The 14,270-nt window shown below is 41.4% G+C and overlaps 1 protein-coding gene across 2 annotated transcripts in view; it reads left to right on the top strand.

The window, feature by feature from the left end:
- The window catches only part of cntnap2a (contactin associated protein 2a), a 315,711-nt gene that overhangs the window by 270,091 nt on the left and 31,350 nt on the right, over window positions 1–14,270 (top strand). The window contains exons 19-22 of one of the 2 annotated variants that reach the window (XM_052483622.1): window positions 976–1,194; window positions 10,382–10,411; window positions 11,066–11,154; window positions 12,001–12,148. In XM_052483622.1, the coding sequence (XP_052339582.1) occupies window positions 976–1,194; window positions 10,382–10,411; window positions 11,066–11,154; window positions 12,001–12,148 (486 nt within the window). The remainder of the gene's footprint in view (window positions 1–975; window positions 1,195–10,381; window positions 10,412–11,065; window positions 11,155–12,000; window positions 12,149–14,270) is intronic. The other variant, XM_052483624.1, reaches the window with a different exon arrangement.

Below are 14,270 nucleotides of genomic sequence, written 5' to 3' on the forward strand. Positions count from 1 at the left end.
CTTAAAACAACCCATGACTGTAACAGAAGAACCATATCTCCACCTTAAAACAATCCATGACTGCAACAGAAGAACCATATCTCCACCTTAAAACAACCCATGACTGTAACAGAAGAACCATATCTCCGCCTTAAAACAATCCATGACTGCAACAGAAGAACCATATCTCCGCCTTAAAACAACCCATGACTGTAACAGAAGAACCATATCTCCACCTTAAAACAACCCATGACTGCAACAGAAGAACCATATCTCCACCTTAGAACAATCCATAACTGCAACAGAAGAACCATATCTCCGCCTTAAAACAATCCATGACTGCAACAGAAGAACCATATCTCCACCTTAAAACAATCCATGACTGCAACAGAAGAACCATATCTCCGCCTTAAAACAACCCATGCTTCTTTATTCTGTGCATTCTGCAGCCTCCTAACTTCACTAGATGATGCATTTCCCCAGACCACCGAACAATAGTTCACTTTACTCTCAACCAATGCCTGTGTTATTTGCTGAAGGTGTGTGTGTGTGTGTGTGTGTGTGTGTGTGTGTGTGTGTGTGTGTGTGTGTGTGTGTGTGTGTGTGTGTGTGTGTGTGTGTGTGTGTGTGTGTGTGTGTGTGTGTGTGTGTGTGTGTGTGTGTGTGTGTGTGTGTGTATCAATATTTTTGTGAATTAGCTCCATCAAACACTGACTGAGTGCAGTCATTATCACAGTAAAGCTGAAATCTATAATCACTAAATGAGTCTCCATAACCAATGAGGCATTAGATTAGTTATTGAACTGTAGAACTCCAGGGTGGAAAACAATGATTTATGAGATGAAGACTGAAAAGGTTTGATTATTAAACCAAAGGTACTTTATGCATTCAAATAAATAGATTCAAATGTGGTTAGTAGTTTGTGGACATGGCATTGATTCAAACTTCTTATTTTTATTATTATTATTATTATTCTGCCTTTTCTTCTTCCTCTAGCTCCTACTGTCATCTCCTTCTCCTTTGATGTGGGGAATGGCCCCGTGGAATTGGCAGTCCATTCAGCCACGCCCCTCAATGATGACCAATGGCATCGCGTCATGGCAGAGCGGAACGTGAAGGAGGCGGTGCTACAGCTGGATCTGAACTATAGGGAAGCTCGTCCCGCCCCTCCACAGGGACACACACGGCTAGAGCTGTTTAGTCAGCTTTATGTGGGTAAGAGAAAGAGATGCACACACACACGCACACACACACACACACACACACACACACACACACACACACCAACATAAAAATAGTACAATACTGTACTACTGCATTTATATTTAATTCATCAGTCATTATATTTTAACTTTGTAAAGTTCAATAAGTTGGCGATATAGTTTGTGCCCGTATAACATTATAAAGTGTCTTTATATTCCCCAAAGTAAGTTCTCCGAAGCTGAGATACGACTGATTATAATGAAGATAAGACATCACGCACATTCGCACAACGTTAAAGAATTATGTAAAACTAACTCCTCATGACCGTAAATTATTAACAGTTGCAGAGGATTAAGACTTTTTATCCGCACACAGAGACAATGAATTAAGTCCTCATTATGCCAGACAGAGACAATGAATTAAGTCCTCATTATGCCACACAGAGACAATGAATTAAGTCCTCATTATGCCACACAGAGACAATGAATTAAGTCCTCATTATGCCAGACAGAGACAATGAAAGAAGTCCTCATTATGCCACACAGAGACAATGAATTAAGTCCTCATTATGCCAGGCAGAGACAATGAATGAAGTCCTCATTATGTCAGACAGAGACAATGAATTAAGTCCTCATTATGCCACACAGAGACAATGAATTAAGTCCTCATTTTGCCACACAGAGACAATTAATTATGTCCTCATTATGCCACACAGAGACAATGAACTAAGTCCTCATTATGCCACACGGAGACAATGAATTAAGTCCTCATTATACCACACAGAGACAATGAATTAAGTCCTCATTATGCCACACAGAGACAATGAATTAAATCCTCATTATACCACACAGACACAATGAATTAAGTCCTCATTATGCCACACAGAGACAATTAATTATGTCCTCATTATGCCACACGGAGACAATGAATTAAGTCCTCATTATACCACACAGAGACAATGAATTAAGTCCTCATTATGCCACACAGAGACAATGAATTAAATCCTCATTATGCCACACAGAGACAATGAATTAAGTCCTCATTATGCCACACAGAGACAATGAATTAAGTCCTCATTATGCCACACAGAGACAATGAATTAAGTCCTCATTATGCCACACAGAGACAATGAATTAAGTCCTCATTATGCCACACAGAGAGAATGAATTAAGTCCTCATTATGCCACACAGAGACAATGAATTAAGTCGTCACTATGCCACAGAGAGACAATGAATTAAGTCCTCATTATGCCACACAGAGACAATTAATTAAGTTCTCATTATACCACACAGAGACAATGAATGAAGTCCTCATTATGCCACACAGAGACAATGAATTAAGTCCTCATTATGCCACAGAGAGACAATGAATTAAGTCCTCATTATGCCACACAGAGACAATGAATTAAGTCCTCATTATGCCACACAGAGACAATGAATTAAGTTCTCATTATGCCACACAGAGACAATGAATGAAGTCCTCATTATGCCACACAGAGACAATTAATTAAGTTCTCATTATGCCACACAGAGACAATGAATTAAGTTCACATTATGCCACAGAGAGACAATGAATGAAGTCCTCATTATGCCACACAGAGACAATGAATTAAGTTCTCATTATGCCACACAGAGACAATGAATTAAGTCCTCATTATACCACACAGACACAATGAATTAAGTCCTCATTATGCCACACAGAGACAATTAATTATGTCCTCATTATGCCACACAGAGACAATGAATTAAGTCCTCATTATGCCACACAGAGACGATGAATTAAGTCCTCATTATGCCAGACAGAGACAATGAATGAAGTCCTCATTATGCCACACAGAGACAATGAATTAAGTCCTCATTATGCCAGACAGAGACAATGAATTAAGTTTTCATTATGCCACACAGAGACAATGAATGAAGTCCTCTTCATGCCACACAGAGACAATGAATTAAGTTCTCATTATGCCACACAGAGACAATGAATGAAGTTCTCATTATGCCACACAGAGACAATGAATGAAGTCCTCATTATGCCACACAGAGACAATGAATTAAGTTCTCATTATGCCACAGAGAGACAATGAATGAAGTTCTCATTTTGCCACACAGAGACAATGAATGAAGTCCTCATTATACCACACAGAGACAATGAATTAAGTCCTTATTATGCCACACAGAGACAATGAATTAAGTCCTCATTATGCCACACAGAGACAATGAATTAAGTCCTCATTATGCCACACAGAGACAATGAATTAAGTCCTCATTATGCCACACAGAGACAATGAATTAAGTCCTCATTATGCCACACAGAGACAATGAATAAAGTCCTCATCATGCCACACAGAGACAATGAATTAAGTTCTCATTATGCCACACAGAGACAATGAATGAAGTCCTCATTATGTCACACAGAGACAATTAATTAAGTTCTCATTATGCCACACAGAGACAATGAATTAAGTTCACATTATGCCACAGAGAGACAATGAATGAAGTCCTCATTATGCCACACAGAGACAATGAATTAAGTTCTCATTATGCCACACAGAGACAATGAATTAAGTCCTCATTATACCACACAGACACAATGAATTAAGTCCTCATTATGCCACACAGAGACAATTAATTATGTCCTCATTATGCCACACAGAGACAATTAATTAAGTCCTCATTATGCCACACGGAGACAATGAATTAAGTCCTCATTATACCACACAGAGACAATGAATTAAGTCCTCATTATGCCACACAGAGACAATGAATTAAATCCTCATTATGCCACACAGAGACAATGAATTAAGTCCTCATTATGCCACACAGAGACAATGAATTAAGTCCTCATTATGCCACACAGAGACAATGAATTACGTCCTCATTATGCCACACAGAGACAATGAATTAAGTCCTCATTATGCCACACAGAGAGAATGAATTAAGTACTCATTATGCCACACAGAGACAATGAATTAAGTCGTCACTATGCCACAGAGAGACAATGAATTAAGTCCTCATTATGCCACACAGAGACAATTAATTAAGTTCTCATTATACCACACAGAGACAATGAATGAAGTCCTCATTATGCCACACAGAGACAATGAATTAAGTCCTCATTATGCCACAGAGAGACAATGAATTAAGTCCTCATTATGCCACACAGAGACAATGAATTAAGTCCTCATTATGCCACACAGAGACAATGAATTAAGTTCTCATTTTGCCACACAGAGACAATGAATGAAGTCCTCATTATGCCACACAGAGACAATTAATTAAGTTCTCATTATGCCACACAGAGACAATGAATTAAGTTCACATTATGCCACAGAGAGACAATGAATGAAGTCCTCATTATGCCACACAGAGACAATGAATTAAGTTCTCATTATGCCACACAGAGACAATGAATTAAGTCCTCATTATACCACACAGACACAATGAATTAAGTCCTCATTATGCCACACAGAGACAATTAATTATGTCCTCATTATGCCACACAGAGACAATGAATTAAGTCCTCATTATGCCACACAGAGACGATGAATTAAGTCCTCATTATGCCAGACAGAGACAATGAATGAAGTCCTCATTATGCCACACAGAGACAATGAATTAAGTCCTCATTATGCCAGACAGAGACAATGAATTAAGTCCTCATTATGCCACACAGAGACAATGAATGAAGTCCTCTTCATGCCACACAGAGACAATGAATTAAGTTCTCATTATGCCACACAGAGACAATGAATGAAGTTCTCATTATGCCACACAGAGACAATGAATGAAGTCCTCATTATGCCACACAGAGACAATGAATTAAGTTCTCATTATGCCACAGAGAGACAATGAATGAAGTCCTCATTTTGCCACACAGAGACAATGAATGAAGTCCTCATTATACCACACAGAGACAATGAATTAAGTCCTTATTATGCCACACAGAGACGATGAATTAAGTCCTCATTATGCCACACAGAGACAATGAATTAAGTCCTCATTATGCCACACAGAGACAATGAATTAAGTCCTCATTATGCCACACAGAGACAATGAATTAAGTCCTCATTATGCCACACAGAGACAATGAATAAAGTCCTCATCATGCCACACAGAGACAATGAATTAAGTTCTCATTATGCCACACAGAGACAATGAATGAAGTCCTCATTATGTCACACAGAGACAATTAATTAAGTTCTCATTATGACACACAGAGACAATGAATTAAGTTCACATTATGCCACAGAGAGACAATGAATGAAGTCCTCATTATGCCACACAGAGACAATGAATTAAGTTCTCATTATGCCACACAGAGAAAATGAATTAAGTCCTCATTATACCACACAGACACAATGAATTAAGTCCTCATTATGCCACACAGAGACAATGAATTATGTCCTCATTATGCCACACGGAGACAATGAATTAAGTCCTCATTATGCCACACAGAGACAATGAATTAAGTCCTCATTATGCCAGACAGAGACAATGAATGAAGTCCTCATTATGCCACACAGAGACAATGAATTATGTCCTCATTATGCCACACAGAGACAATTAATTATGTCCTCATTATGCCACACAGAGACAATGAATTAAGTCCTCATTATGCCACACGGAGACAATGAATTAAGTCCTCATTATACCACACAGAGACAATGAATTAAGTCCTCATTATGCCACACAGAGACAATGAATTAAATCCTCATTATGCCACACAGAGACAATGAATTAAGTCCTCATTATGCCACACAGAGACAATGAATTAAGTCCTCATTATGCCACACAGAGACAATGAATTACGTCCTCATTATGCCACACAGAGACAATGAATTAAGTCCTCATTATGCCACACAGAGAGAATGAATTAAGTACTCATTATGCCACACAGAGACAATGAATTAAGTCGTCACTATGCCACAGAGAGACAATGAATTAAGTCCTCATTATGCCACACAGAGACAATTAATTAAGTTCTCATTATACCACACAGAGACAATGAATTACGTCCTCATTATGCCACACAGAGACAATGAATTAAGTCCTCATTATGCCACAGAGAGACAATGAATTAAGTCCTCATTATGCCACACAGAGACAATGAATTAAGTCCTCATTATGCCACACAGAGACAATGAATTAAGTTCTCATTTTGCCACACAGAGACAATGAATGAAGTCCTCATTATGCCACACAGAGACAATTAATTAAGTTCTCATTATGCCACACAGAGACAATGAATTAAGTTCACATTATGCCACAGAGAGACAATGAATGAAGTCCTCATTATGCCACACAGAGACAATGAATTAAGTTCTCATTATGCCACACAGAGACAATGAATTAAGTCCTCATTATACCACACAGACACAATGAATTAAGTCCTCATTATGCCACACAGAGACAATTAATTATGTCCTCATTATGCCACACAGAGACAATGAATTAAGTCCTCATTATGCCACACAGAGACGATGAATTAAGTCCTCATTATGCCAGACAGAGACAATGAATGAAGTCCTCATTATGCCACACAGAGACAATGAATTAAGTCCTCATTATGCCAAACAGAGACAATGAATTAAGTCCTCATTATGCCACACAGAGACAATGAATGAAGTCCTCTTCATGCCACACAGAGACAATGAATTAAGTTCTCATTATGCCACACAGAGACAATGAATGAAGTTCTCATTATGCCACACAGAGACAATGAATGAAGTCCTCATTATGCCACACAGAGACAATGAATTAAGTTCTCATTATGCCACAGAGAGACAATGAATGAAGTCCTCATTTTGCCACACAGAGACAATGAATGAAGTCCTCATTATACCACACAGAGACAATGAATTAAGTCCTTATTATGCCACACAGAGACGATGAATTAAGTCCTCATTATGCCACACAGAGACAATGAATTAAGTCCTCATTATGCCACACAGAGACAATGAATTAAGTCCTCATTATGCCACACAGAGACAATGAATTAAGTCCTCATTATGCCACACAGAGACAATGAATAAAGTCCTCATCATGCCACACAGAGACAATGAATTAAGTTCTCATTATGCCACACAGAGACAATGAATGAAGTCCTCATTATGTCACACAGAGACAATTAATTAAGTTCTCATTATGACACACAGAGACAATGAATTAAGTTCACATTATGCCACAGAGAGACAATGAATGAAGTCCTCATTATGCCACACAGAGACAATGAATTAAGTTCTCATTATGCCACACAGAGACAATGAATTAAGTCCTCATTATACCACACAGACACAATGAATTAAGTCCTCATTATGCCACACAGAGACAATGAATTATGTCCTCATTATGCCACACGGAGACAATGAATTAAGTCCTCATTATGCCACACAGAGACAATGAATTAAGTCCTCATTATGCCAGACAGAGACAATGAATGAAGTCCTCATTATGCCACACAGAGACAATGAATTAAGTTCTCATTATGCCACACAGAGACAATGAATGAAGTTCTCATTATGCCACACAGAGACAATGAATGAAGTCCTCATTATGCCACACAGAGACAATGAATTAAGTTCTCATTATGCCACAGAGAGACAATGAATGAAGTCCTCATTTTGCCACACAGAGACAATGAATGAAGTCCTCATTATACCACACAGAGACAATTAATTAAGTCCTTATTATGCCACACAGAGACAATGAATTAAGTTCTCATTATGCCACAGAGAGACAATGAATGAAGTCCTCATTTTGCCACACAGAGACAATGAATGAAGACCTCATTATACCACACAGAGACAATGAATTAAGTTCTCATTATGCCACACAGAGACAATGAATTAAGTCCTCATTATACCACACAGACACAATGAATTAAGTCCTCATTATGCCACACAGAGACAATGAATTATGTCCTCATTATGCCACACAGAGACAATGAATTAAGTCCTCATTATGCCACACAGAGACAATGAATTAAGTTTTCATTATGCCACACAGAGACAATGAATGAAGTCCTCTTCATGCCACACAGAGACAATGAATTAAGTTCTCATTATGCCACACAGAGACAATGAATGAAGTTCTCATTATGCCACACAGAGACAATAAATGAAGTCCTCATTATGCCACACAGAGACAATGAATTAAGTTCTCATTATGCCACAGAGAGACAATGAATGAAGTCCTCATTTTGCCACACAGAGACAATGAATGAAGTCCTCATTATACCACACAGAGACAATGAATTAAGTCCTTATTATGCCACACAGAGACAATGAATTAAGTCCTCATTATGCCACACAGAGACAATGAATTAAGTCCTCATTATGCCACACAGAGACAATGAATTAAGTCCTCATTATGCCACAGAGAGACAATGAATTAAGTCCTCAGTATGCCACAGAGAGACAATGAATTAAGTCCTCATTATGCCACACAGAGACAATGAATTAAGTCCTCATTATGCCACACAGAGACAATGAATTAAGTTATCATTATGCCACAGAGAGACAATGAATTAAGTCCTCATTTTGCCACACAGAGACAATTAATTAAGTCCTCATTATACCACACAGAGACAATGAATTAAGTCCTCATTATGCCACACAGAGACAATGAATTAAGTCCTCATTATGCCACACAGAGACAATGAATTAAGTCCTCATTATGCCACACAGAGACAATGAATTAAGTTCTCATTATACCACAGAGAGACAATGAATTAAGTCCTCATTTTGCCACACGGAGACAATGAATTAAGTCCTCATTATACCACACAGAGACAATGAATTAAATCATCATTATGCCACACAGAGACAATGAATTAAGTTCTCATTATGCCACAGAGAGACAATGAATGAAGTCCTCATTTTGCCACACAGAGACAATGAATGAAGTCCTCATTATACCACACAGAGACAATGAATTAAGTCCTTATTATGCCACACAGAATGGCTCTACATTTTCATTGTGATATTTGAGTTGCTCCTCCGCTCCCTCTCTTCTCTACACAATGACTGTGAAGGTCATTAGGAGAACAGAAGTTAAAGAGGGCTTTATCTGTACCTCTTCTTTTCACTCCTCTATCTCACCCTACTTTATGTGGCTGTGGACCTGCCAATACTTTAACACTGACGACAGCCAATAAAACTGGATTTAGGAGGGAGGGGAAAACTGCTGAGGTTGAATTCAATTCTCTTTCCTTCCTACTCTTTCTCTCTCTAACTCTGAACATTTATTTTTCTCCGAGAAACACTTCTAAATTCCAATCAGACATTCCAAAGTCAGATAGTTCTGAATACCAATAACACGTTTTAAATTCCATCGTCTCATCAGTTTTTGGCGGTTTGGATGGAAGAACATTATCACTTTGCAGCTTTCTGAATGGCCATTGGGATTAATAAAGTTGTATGGAATTGAATTGAATTAAAGTAAATCGGTCCTTATATGCCACCGTTAACCATACAGCCATACAGGCACATATTGATTTGTGATGCGAAACTTTAATACCGGCTTATAAAGAGTGACTCACAGGAGACATCTCCCCCACTATCTGATCTGCATGTACAGTAGGTTTCAGGGAAACCAACTCGTTGAATTACCCCTTAGGGATCCAATCTAATCGCCATCAGATCATCAGCTTAACACAATCAGTTCTTCCGTCACCTCCATACAGTCATGGGACCTATTGGTTTGTACTGGATCAGAGAGCGGTATAAATCTGACTGTGTGATAGGCTAGGCTGCTGTCTCTCTTGTAGCTCATCTGCATGTGTCAGAGCAGCGAGGGTATTTGCCTGGTCGGGGGAAATTGAATCAGGCTCAGATGGGATCCGCAGTGGGTGTGATTTGCATTCTAAAGCTGGTGTTTATACACAGAGGTGCAGGGGAGAACACACCCCAATACTCACTTAGGTGGTCCCAACATTATCTTAATTATTTATGTGTTTATATTCTGGTATTTCAGGTATTATATTTTAAAATGGTATATGATATTGCATTATTTCCTATATTTTCTGCATGTTTTCACTCACTTTCTCTTTCATTTTCCATGTTTTTTCTTTCCTGTTCTCTTTGTTTCTATTTTTGATTCATTCTGTGTCCTCCTCGTCTCGGGCTTGCTCACTGCATGTGCATGTGTGTGTGTGTGTGTGTGTGTGTGTGTGCGCGTGTGCGTGATGCAACTGTCCCAGGGAAGCCAGCTTCGTTGACCTGCCAAGACAGTAGGTAACATTTAATAAAAACAGATACATAAATATGCATGATGATTTTCACTTCATATCCATGTAGTCTTTTCCCATTGACATTCATGCAGTGCCACTGGTGGGTATTTTGGACTGTGTCCATGCCTGCTAATGTCTCTCCTGGCCTTGGTTTGCTTAGCTTGGCTCAGAGAAGGAAGGTATTCTAGCAGCCCACACTGGACTAATGGATGGTGTGTGTGTGTGTCCCTCTAGGCATTGCTGTCCTAATGAATATAATATGCTAGTTCATTAGCACATCATTACAGAGTAATTTGCCCTATGGAGACAGAGAGAGGCCAGGAGGAGTGCACCACACACACACTGCACTGGTGTGAGCAACTCCAGTCCTGGAGGGCCACAGTGTCTGCCTGATGTAATCTCTACCTTTTAATCAAAGCCTGATGTAGACCTGGGTGTGTGATATCTCCAGCCAATCAGCCAGACTAATTGATCAATTAAGTGCTAATGTTAGGTTAGATAGGGCTGGAGCACCTCTCCTCTGGTCTGTTAAATCACTGTGACCATCAACTGTCATATATCCCTAACTCAACCTCAAGGGAAATTATCTCTATTCCTATTCCCCAAAATAATCGTATCTCTCTCTGTTCTCTCTTCTCTCTCTCTTCTCTTTAGGTGCAGCAGGGGGTCAGAGGGGGTTTCTGGGATGTATCCGCTCACTCAGGATGAATGGCGTGACCCTTGACCTTGAGGAGAGGGCAAAGGTGACATGATCTTTTATTTCATCATATTTAAACATTTAAAAAAGTTGTTCTCTTCACTAAAGCAAATTAAGAGCATCCAAAAGTCAAACTCCCTTTCTCCCTCTCTATCTACCTCTCTCTCTCTATCTACCTCTCTCTCTCTATCTACCTCTCTCTCTCTATCTACCTCTCTCTCTCTATCTACCTCTCTCTCTCCATCTACCTCTCTCTCTCCATCTACCTCTCTCTCTCCATCTACCTCTCTCTCTCCATCTACCTCTCTCTCTCCATCTACCTCTCTCTCTCTCCCCACCTACATCCCCCGCCCCCTCTCTCTCTCTCTCTTTCCCCCCATCTACCGCTCTCTCTCTCCCCACCTACCTCCCTCTCTCTTTATCTCTCTCCCCCATCTACCTCGCTCTCCCCCCCATCTACTTCTCTCTCTCTCCCCCTCTCTCTCCCCCATCTACCTCTCTCTCTCTCCCCACCTACCTCCCTCTCTCTCTCTCCCCACCTACCCCCCTCTCTCTCCCCCATCTACCTCTCTCTCTCTCCCCATCTACCTCTCTCTCTCTCTCTCCCCATCTACCTCTCTCTCTCCCCACCTACCTCCCTCCCTCTCTCTCTCTCTCTCTCTCTCTCTCTCTCCCCCCCCATCTACCTCTCTCTCTCCCCATCTACCTCTCTATCTATCTTTCTCTCTCTCTCTCTTTCCCCCTCCCCATCTACCTCTCTCTATCTCTCTCTCTCTATCTACCTCTCTCCCTCTCTCCCTCCCGCCCCCATCTACCTCTCTCTCCCCACCTCTCTCTCTCTACCTCTTACCCCCCTCCCCCCATCTACCTCTCTCTCCCCACATCTCTCTAGGTAACTCCAGGTGTAAAGCCAGGCTGTCAGGGTCATTGTACCAGTTATGGGATGTACTGCAGGAACGGAGGAAAGTGTGTGGAGAAATATAATGGCTACTCCTGTGACTGCACTGCCACGGCATACGACGGACCCTTCTGCACCAAAGGTGAGCGCTAATCGCTGAACCCTGAAATTACTGCTAGGATGTTGGACGGTGTAACCAGCAGACTCTTGTTTGCAGAGGAACTACAACATTTACTCAGAAGTAAGCATTAGTTTCTGTCAGTCGCAGTGAGACGTCATAGCCAGAAAGTTGATCCGTGACATATGAATTAATTTGTTTCCTAAACTCAAGCTTGTTTTCCTGTGTTCTACACAAGGCAGGGGTGACGAGACAGGGGAATATGTGTTAGAGGATAGAGGTAGAAAGAGAGGGGGGATAGAGGTAGAAAGAGTGGGAGATAGAGGGAGGTAGAAAGAGAGGGGGGATAGAGGTAGAAAGAGAGGGGGGATAGAGGTAGAAAGAGAGGGAGATAGAGGGAGGTAGAAAGAGAGGGGAGATAGAGGTAGAAAGAGAGGGGGGATAGAGGTAGAAAGAGACAGGGGATAGAGGTAGAAAGAGATGGGGATAGAGGTAGAAAGAGAGGGGGGATAGAGGTAGAAAGAGAGGGAGATAGAGGGAGGTAGAAAGAGAGGGGGGATAGAGGTAGAAAGAGAGGGGGGATAGAGGTATAAAGAGACGGGGGATAGAGGTAGAAAGAGAGGGGATAGAGGTAGAAAGAGAGGGGGACAGAGGTAGAAAGAGAGGGGAATAGAGGTAGAAAGAGAGGGGGATAGAGGTAGAAAGAGAGGGGGATAGAGGTAGAAAGAGAGGGAGATAGAGGTAGAAAGAGAGGGAGATAGAGGGAGGTAGAAAGAGAGGGGGGATAGAGGTAGAAAGAGACGGGGGATAGAGGTAGAAAGAGACGGGGGATAGAGGTAGAAAGAGACGGGGGATAGAGGTAGAAAGAGAGGGGGATAGAGGTAGAAAGAGAGGGGGATAGAGGTAGAAAGAGAGGGGGATAGAGTTAGAAAGAGAGGGGGATAGAGGTAGAAAGAGAGGGGGGATATAGGTAGAAAGAGAGGGAGATAGAGGGAGGTAGAAAGAGAGGGGGGATAGAGGTAGAAAGAGAGGGGGGATAGAGGTAGAAAGAGACTGGGGATAGAGGTAGAAAGAGACGGGGATAGAGGTAGAAAGAGACGGGGGATAGAGGTAGAAAGAGACGGGGGATAGAGGTAGAAAGAGAGGGGGATAGAGGTAGAAAGAGAGGGTGATAGAGGTAGAAAGAGAGGGGGATAGAGGTAGAAAGAGACGGGGGATAGAGGTAGAAAGAGAGGGAGATAGAGGTAGAAAGAGAGGGGGATAGAGGTAGAAAGAGAGGGGATAGAGGTAGAAAGAGACGGGGGATAGAGGTAGAAAGAGAGGGGGATAGAGGTAGAAAGAGACGGGGGATAGAGGTAGAAAGAGAGGGAGATAGAGGTAGAAAGAGAGGGGGATAGAGGTAGAAAGAGAGGGGATAGAGGTAGAAAGAGACGGGGGATAGAGGTAGAAAGAGACGGGGGATAGAGGTAGAAAGAGACGGGGGATAGAGGTAGAAAGAGAGGGGGATAGAGGTAAAAAGAGAGGGGGATAGAGGTAGAAAGAGAGGGGGATAGAGGTAGAAAGAGAGGGGGATAGAGGTAGAAAGAGAGGGGGATAGAGTTAGAAAGAGAGGGGGATAGAGGTAGAAAGAGAGGGAGATAGAGGTAGAAAGAGACGGGGATAGAGGTAGAAAGAGAGGGTGATAGAGGTAGAAAGAGAGGGGATAGAGGTAGAAAGAGAGGGGGATAGAGGTAGAAAGAGAGGGGGATAGAGGTAGAAAGAGAGGGGATAGAGGTAGAAAGAGACGGGGGATAGAGGTAGAAAGAGAGGGGATAGAGGTAGAAAGAGAGGGGGATAGAGGTAGAAAGAGAGGGGATAGAGGTAGAAAGAGAGGGTGATAGAGGTAGAAAGAGACGGGGGATAGAGGTAGAAAGAGAGGGAGATAGAGGTAGAAAGAGAGGGGGATAGAGGTAGAAAGAGAGGGGATAGAGGTAGAAAGAGACGGGGGATAGAGGTAGAAAGAGACGGGGGATAGAGGTAGAAAGAGAGGGGATAGAGGTAGAAAGAGAGGGGGATAGAGGTAGAAAGAGAGGGGATAGAGGTAGAAAGAGACGGGGGATAGAGGTAGAAAGAGACGGGGGATAGAGGTAGAAAGAGACGGGGGATA

Source organism: Oncorhynchus keta, chromosome 28 (assembly GCF_023373465.1).
Source record: "Oncorhynchus keta strain PuntledgeMale-10-30-2019 chromosome 28, Oket_V2, whole genome shotgun sequence".
NCBI lineage: Eukaryota > Metazoa > Chordata > Actinopteri > Salmoniformes > Salmonidae > Oncorhynchus > Oncorhynchus keta.